At 44.6% G+C, this 7,623-nt stretch overlaps 1 protein-coding gene across 3 annotated transcripts in view; it reads right to left on the bottom strand.

Annotated features, from left to right (window-relative positions):
• Window positions 1–1,005: 1,005 nt before the first annotated feature.
• The window catches only part of pde8a (phosphodiesterase 8A), a 22,607-nt gene continuing 15,989 nt past the window's right edge, over window positions 1,006–7,623 (bottom strand). Inside the window, exons 10-22 of one of the 3 annotated variants that reach the window (XM_051870324.1) lie at window positions 7,315–7,366; window positions 7,203–7,236; window positions 6,970–7,050; window positions 6,571–6,683; window positions 6,328–6,492; window positions 5,424–5,472; window positions 5,214–5,349; window positions 4,633–4,831; window positions 4,242–4,459; window positions 3,859–3,991; window positions 2,810–2,974; window positions 2,544–2,673; window positions 1,006–2,144 (exon numbers count right to left, since the gene is read on the bottom strand). In XM_051870324.1, coding sequence (XP_051726284.1) covers window positions 2,038–2,144; window positions 2,544–2,673; window positions 2,810–2,974; window positions 3,859–3,991; window positions 4,242–4,459; window positions 4,633–4,831; window positions 5,214–5,349; window positions 5,424–5,472; window positions 6,328–6,492; window positions 6,571–6,683; window positions 6,970–7,050; window positions 7,203–7,236; window positions 7,315–7,366 — 1,582 coding nt within the window. In that variant the 3' untranslated portion in view covers window positions 1,006–2,037. The remainder of the gene's footprint in view (window positions 2,145–2,543; window positions 2,674–2,809; window positions 2,975–3,858; window positions 3,992–4,241; window positions 4,460–4,632; window positions 4,832–5,213; window positions 5,350–5,423; window positions 5,473–6,327; window positions 6,493–6,570; window positions 6,684–6,969; window positions 7,051–7,202; window positions 7,237–7,314; window positions 7,367–7,623) is intronic. The other 2 variants (XM_051870325.1, XM_051870326.1) reach the window with 2 other exon arrangements.

A 7,623-nucleotide genomic window follows, 5' to 3' on the forward strand; every position in this document is an offset into this window, starting at 1 on the left:
CAGTCAAAGTTCAAACACAAACGATAAAAGGTTTGTTCACTCCAAAATGATCATTCTGTCATCATTTACTCACCCTCAAGTTGTCCCAAACCTGTATGAGTTTCTTTGTTCTGCTGAACACAAAGGAAGATATTTGGAAGAATGTCAGTAACCAAACAGATCTCGCCCCCCCCCATTGACTACCATAGTATTTATTTTTCTACTATAGTAGTAAACGGGGGGCGAGATCTGTTTGGTTACTGACGTTCTTCTGCAGAACACAAAAAATACATTCTGAAGAAAGTCAATATAATGAAAGTCAATGGGGTCCAATATTGTTTGGTTCCCAACGTTCTTTTAAATATCCTTTATGTTCCACAGAAGCAAGTCATGCAGTTTTAGAAGAATATTCCTTTAAAGCAGCTGTGATTTAAAAAAACCGAGTTGATAAATTGCTTTAGAAGGACTACATTTTTTTTTAGATTCTAGGACTACAAACTTAACTTTATTGACATTTTTCTAAATGATTATGCATTAAATCAGACGCCTAAAGGCCCGGTTTCACAGACAGGGCTTAGATTAAGACAGGATTAGGCCTTAGTTCAATTAACACATTTAAGTAGCTTTTATAAACATTACTGGTGTCCATCTTGAGACAAAACAATGACTGACATATTTTAAGATTTGGTTTCAGTTAAAACAGATCAAACATGCGTCTTAGTCTGAGACTAACTTAAGCTTCGTCTGTGAAACCGGAGGAATGTTTGATGGGATCTTTCTGTCTGTAAACATCCCAGAGTTCATTGCTGACTGTAATTTAGTTCCACAAGCCTCAGGGTCAGAGGTCATCTTGGGGCTTATTGCTTTATCACAAGCCCATCATGGACACAAAGTCAAAAGCTCTACAAACTAACGCTGACGAACCCTCGTTTCTCCCCAAAATCAAATCTTACAATGCGTAAAGAAAGTAAAGCCTACATTTTTGCATTATTTTGTGACAATTAAGCACAAATTGTCACTTCAGTCTCACCTGGACATTAGTTTTATTATTGTAGTTCTGCATTACAATAAAAAATAGCTTTTTATTAAATCAAAAAGGGCAGTACAACAAATACTACAATGATGTAGAAATACTTTACAATTTAAATAACTCCTTTTGACATTACAGATGAGAATTTAAAGTGGAATTTAAAGAGGTAATTCATCATGAAAATAATGTCACAAAGCAAAAAGATCATAATGGTCCTAAATACAAAATAGAATCTCATTTTTCTTTTAATTCTGGAGCGAAAAATGAGCCGGGCTAAAGGCCACGGGCCCGAAACTCCAAAGTTCACAATGACGGTCCATCGTGACGGCAGATTCTTCACCGTCTGCGCTCGTCTGCAGGAAGATGATCTGGATTTCTTTTCAAATCGGAGACGTGCTGGTGGGACGAAATGAAGCACACAAATCTTCAGCTTTATGACGGTTGTGGAGTAAATCAGCGTCAGCCGCTCCGAGAGTCACAGAACCAACGGGAATAATCAAAACCCTGATGAAGGACAGAGCGAGGATCCGCCGGACGTGAAGAGTGAAGCGATCGTCTCTCTCCCAGCAGTCTGAGATGCTTTACATCGTTCCAGTGTAAAATTATTATCTATAAAAATATTGAGATTTACTTCATATAACATGAGTGTGTTAAAAACTGCAGGTGTCCGTCACGGGTCAGCAGCGCCGTATAAATAGAGCGTATAAAATAAGGCAGCAGTCTCGTCAGTAGATCGACCACATAGAAAAAGCTCCGGAGGAAAACGGTTGAAAGTCTTCAGGCAGGAAATAACCACTGCCTCAGTCTGCAGACATCACATACAGATGATAACAACAACATCAGCCCTCGTCTCAATCACCTTTGGCGTTTAGATCACGTCTCATTTATCAGCTAACATGATTCTCATCATTAGTTATTAAATGATAAATAAACAGGTAACACCAGGACATGAACATGGCTCCAGAGCCGGAGGAAGCGAGGCCGGTGTTTCCCGTCGGCTGTGTGCCGCTCCGCTCGTCCCAGTGCCATCACTCCGGCGGCGGCCGCAGGCTCCGCAGCTTCTGCTCATCCAAACCCTTCCAGTACTTGAAGTTGTTGTCCAGATGCTGCATTAGATTGGGCAGATCGGCAAATGCTGGAAACCGAGAAAAACACGTTGGTTCACTTCATATCAACACCACACACACTCCCACACACACACACACACACTCCCACACACACACACACACACTCCCACACACACACACTCCCACACACACACACACTCCCACACACACACACACTCCCACACACACTCCCACACACACTCCCACACACACTCCCACACACACTCCCACACACACTCCCACACACACTCCCACACTCCCACACACACACACTCCCACACACACTCACACCCACACCCACACACACACTCCCACACACACACACAGTGGCAGTACAGATAAACATAAATCAATTATTAACGATTAATCTGAGACTGATCATCAGTGTGTGTTTATCACTCATCCATAGTGAGAAGGTGTTTCTTTACCGTCCCAGGCGTCAAACATGTCCGTGATGAAGTAATCGATGAAGGAGATCTGGGATTTGGGAATGCTGCAGGTGTTGCGATCAAACACGGGCATCACCACTGGCAAACCCTGCTGCTTCTCTTCATCCGTCTGCAAAACACACACAGATTCAGCTTCTGTTGTTCTATCGAGCCGATAACAGTTTCTCTGCTGCCGCTCACATTTTCATGGTTAGATATTACACTGTTGTCACATGAGCTCAGGTCTGAGGACAGTTTCATCTAACCTGAGCGAAGTACTCCTCTGAGATGCGTCCGGCCCACTCGATGCAGAGCTCCAGCGGCCGGCAGGGGTTGGAGATATCAGCACACTTGATCAACATCCGCTTCACCAGGATCCGGTTCTCTGGAGCCGTGAGGATGTTCTTCACCGAGTCCTCATCACCGCTGCCCTACAAACACACACACACACACACACACACACACACACACACACACACACACACACACACACGTTTGAGTCATTTTTTTTTTCCATTGGATTTTTTTCCGTTAGATGAAAACACCAAGATGCGCATAAAAAAACGTGCACTCAGTTGAGGCAGATTATTGTTATATATATAAACTATGTAGAAACACGTTTACCAAATAAATCCCTCAAAACCTCATGTGACTTTGCCTCAGCAGAGGCTGTGATTGGATAACTGGACTAACCAGCGGACCAATCGCATCGCAGCATCTCAAATGTTGGTTTGGTGGTTCTGAGTTAAAGTCTGTCATCAGAATGATTTGGTTTAATTCCCTCCAGAAGCGTCTCACAGGATTGTGTTCCCGAACACCAGCATCCGAACGCAAGATCACATGACAGCGTTTATTGTGATTCGTCTGACGCTCTGAGACCAACTCATTTATGATGGAGGAGAAAAGAGCCTGATTGAAACAACTTAGTTTTATTACTGATATTTTGCACCAATTTCTCAGGAAGTGACGATTTTGTTCTCTTGAACACATGTGATGGAAACATAGCTAGTGTTTCCAGAGCATGTCACATGTTTCCCTGATGTGAGAAAATCAAAGTAAGAGTGAGAGAGTGTGTGTGAGTGTGTGTGAGAGTGAGAGAGAGTGAGAGAGAGAGAGAGTGAGAGAGAGAGAGCGCGCGTGTGTGGGGTTAGGGTAAGTGTGTGTGTGTGTGTGTGTGTGTGTGTGTGTGTGTGTGTGTGTGTGTGTGTGTGTGTGTGTGTGTGTGTGTGTGTGTGTGAGAGAGAGAGAGAGAGTGTGAGTGAGTGAGTGAGTGTGTGTGTGAGAGAGTGAGTGAGTGTGTGTGTGTCGTTCTCACCTCGTTCTCCTCCAGTGCTGCCAGCGGTTTGTTGATGCTGTTGACAAACTTGTTGACGTGTTCGAAGTGTTTGGTCATCTCAGTGGCGAGGACCATGTCTATGACGGCTTGCCGGAGCGTCCGGTACTCGTTCCTGTGAGAGAGCGGCGGCGGCAGCAAGTGTGTGTCAAAAATACAGTGTTTGAAATCCAAGGAGAAAATAAAAAAAAGTGCAAGACTGTACTTGACATCTTTAATGAGTAAATGATCTACTCATCCCATGAAGCATTGCAAATGATGCAATCAAATAAAAAACAATTGTACAATTCAAACTACTGACGTATGGTCAATAAGTTTAAACACATATCTGAAGTATATCCGACAGACAGGAAGTGAGCGAGCACCTCTCCATGTTCTTGAAGATGTTGCACTTGTCGTCTCGTGTGGTGATCTGGAAGGCCAGCGCCGCGTGGTGACTCTCCAGCACGGCCGTGTCGTTGTACAGTATGGCCAGTTCACTTCCTGCGTTACACAGGAAGGAGTTCGTACGTCCAGGATGGTCGACATCATGCACAGTAGCAGCGATCAGGGCCGCCACCTCATCTATGGGGTCCAGACTTTGCTGAGAAACAGACACACATGTGACGCGTCATGAAGTGTCTCGCTACGGTCACAGGATCACATCTGCATGTGTCTCTCATTAGCAAAAAAAAAAAAAAAAAAAAAAACACAGAGAGCAAGCTTCCGCAAATAATGCTGAATCTGCTGACTGTCTGTGTGCGAGTGCCAGCTCACCTTGACGCGCTCCTTGCGCAGGAAGTAAGCGGTGGCGTGCAGCACGTCTGCGGCGTGTGTGGAGTTGTGGTAGGAGTTACTGGAGTGATAGTTGGCCTCGACGATCTGCAGCCACGAGCGCAGCGTCGCCTCTGGACAGCTCAGAAACTCACAAACACCAAACCGGGAGAAGATCTTCAAGCCCAGAAACGTCAGAGGCCTGAGAATAAACACCATGAAGCATGAGGACCACCTGACAGTCACATGACACACACACACACACACACCCCTGTACAGAATCTCTAGCAGCACTGCGTGTGTGTGTGTGTTTTGGAAGCTTGTTTCCACCACGGAATAAAAAAATAAAAAAGGTAATTTTTTAGGTAAAAGGTAAAAAAGGTTATATCCTGAAATTCTGGACCTGATTAATTACATATAATCTTGGAATTTCAAGTTATAAACTGTGTGTGTGTGTGTGTGTGTGTGTGTGTGTGTGTGTGTGTGTGTGTGAGTGAGTGAGTGAGTGAGTGTGTGTGAGAGAGTGAGAGAGAGTGTGTGAGAGAGAGTGTGTGAGAGAGAGTGTGTGAGAGAGAGTGCTTCACCGCTTCATGGTGGCCGACTCCAGGTTGAAAATATCAAAGTCCCACGAGTCTTCGTTTTCCATCGTCTGAGCAATGCATGTTGGGATATCGTTGAGGGACAGTGGTGTGGTCAGGTGACTTGGGATGTGATGCAGCTCTGAAACACAGTGTGTGTGTGAACCATTGCACAGGAACAGGGTCAAAGGTCAGAAAGCAGTGAACTCTGCTTACGTTTAGTGGCGAGGATGTACTCGTTCCCTGATAACCTGCGCAGTCCGTCCTGCAGGAGAGAGTGAACCGTCAACATCCCACTGACAGCAGAGACACACAACACTGCAAACTAACAGCTACCCACAACACACCTGGCCCGAAGCACCAGACACAGACACGCGCCCCAGTGATTAGAAATGGACAATTGTTCCCCCAGTATTCAATAATGATGCTGCTCTGTTTGTTATTTGGATGACAAAAGTTTCAGAAGTCATGTTATGCTGCTCCGCCTCAGCGGTCTGACAGCGCTCGTCAACGTCAAAGTGACTGAGATGGCCAATCAAATCACAGAAGGCGGGGCTATTTGCAAATAGTTCATATTCATTACAAAAGCAGCCAAATCTTCAAATGATGATTATTATTCTGTCACGTTCGTGAGGGTCAGTTAACCTGAGGAATGACAGTGGACGCCGTGTGTGTGTGTGTGCGTTTTGTGTTTGTGTTTCCTGCTGTCACTATTACAGTCACCATGAAATTAAATTGACCCAATTCATGTTTTTATGGAATATTTCGGTGTTTATTCCAAATGATTTATCGGTGCACATCATCATCATTGTTTTAAATTCATGTTTCTCATAATCTTGAATCAGAATATCTTCTCCTCCCTCTTGCAGCATCTCTTCTCTTCTCTGATGATGAGGGCGGGGCAACCTGTCACTCACATGAGATCCACCAATAGCAAACCACAACCATCCAATCAATTCCCCACAGAAAAAAAATCAAGCCCCGCCCTACATTTGTTCTTGTTTGAGAAGCGTTTCACTCGGATATACGACACAGAGATGAAAGAGACTTCCCTTTCGTTCGAGTTTAATAATCTAAATCCATGTAAAGTGGTGAAGTTTAGAGGAGGTGTGAGACTTACGGTCATTAAGCCGCCCACCAGGTCGTTAGTATGAGGGTCTTCCTCTTTAGTACCGAACTGAGGCGAGTATAACTCTGTCGTCCGCAGGATCTCCAGCACACGGTCCAGCGCTTCGGCCACCGGCATCGGACTGCTCTCCTGAGCCGCATTGATGATGTTTATCACCTACACACACACACATCAGATTTAACACAAGCCTACAGAACACACACACACACACACACACACACACACTTGCCATACCTTAGTGATGGGAGCTTCAATAGTCATGGAGTGAATTCTGGCCATAGACGAGTGTCTCCTCTGAGAACTTCCTGCTAAACACAAGAAGATCTGAAAACACTGTACGACTGCACCTGAGCGCAGGGGTCAGAGGTCAAGGGTTAGTCAGGGATTCTCTTATTAACAGACACTTTTCACGACTGTCGGTCTCATCTTATAAAACACTTTTGTTATAGCTGACCCTAAATAAGCTCAATCTAAAATCTCTCATGCAAACATGTTAAAGATGAGCGACAGACGGACGTCTGATGTGACGAGCGTTTCCTCCGCTGAGCTCATTCAGACTGAACAGCTGTTAGGGAGGGGCTCTGAGTTAGGGGCGGGGTTTGAGGGTCAGGGGTCAGCAGCGTTTCGTCTCACCATCACTTCCTCTAGAGGTCGTTGATCGAACATCCAGTGATCCTTTCCTGCGGTCCTTATATTTGCTGGACTGCTGAACATCTGAAACACAACGACAACAGCAACAACACATCAGCACACCTGAACTCACTCACTCAGATTGATTATGTTTGTATTGATTTGTTTGCTTTCATTTCTTATTCTATCAGCCAGAACTATGGGAGCATGTGTAAAAGTGTGTGTCGCTCTGGTACCTGTCTGTGACTCGGCCTGGACTCGCTCGCAGGGCTGCATCAGAACACACAGATCATTAATATCATCACTGACACACACACACACACACACACACACTAAACCTGTTCTTACCTTGTTATGGTCATTTAAAGGCCTGTTAACAGACACACAGTGCCTGACTTTACTACAGGAGAAACAGAGAGACAGAGTCATTAACAGAGCGAACATGTGATCAAGCCAGAGTCCACGTGACCTTCACATTCTAGTTTTGTTTTGAAATGAAGCTGAAATCTGTCTTTTGATTTATACATCATCATGATGATTATTAATAATCATAAACAGCATAAGATGAATCCCTGTGCAGTGCAGTGATGATCTCACATACTGAATGATGCACAGATTCATGTTTCATGTCATTCACAGGCTGCTTCAGTTCCCAGC

Source organism: Ctenopharyngodon idella, chromosome 18 (assembly GCF_019924925.1).
Source record: "Ctenopharyngodon idella isolate HZGC_01 chromosome 18, HZGC01, whole genome shotgun sequence".
NCBI lineage: Eukaryota > Metazoa > Chordata > Actinopteri > Cypriniformes > Xenocyprididae > Ctenopharyngodon > Ctenopharyngodon idella.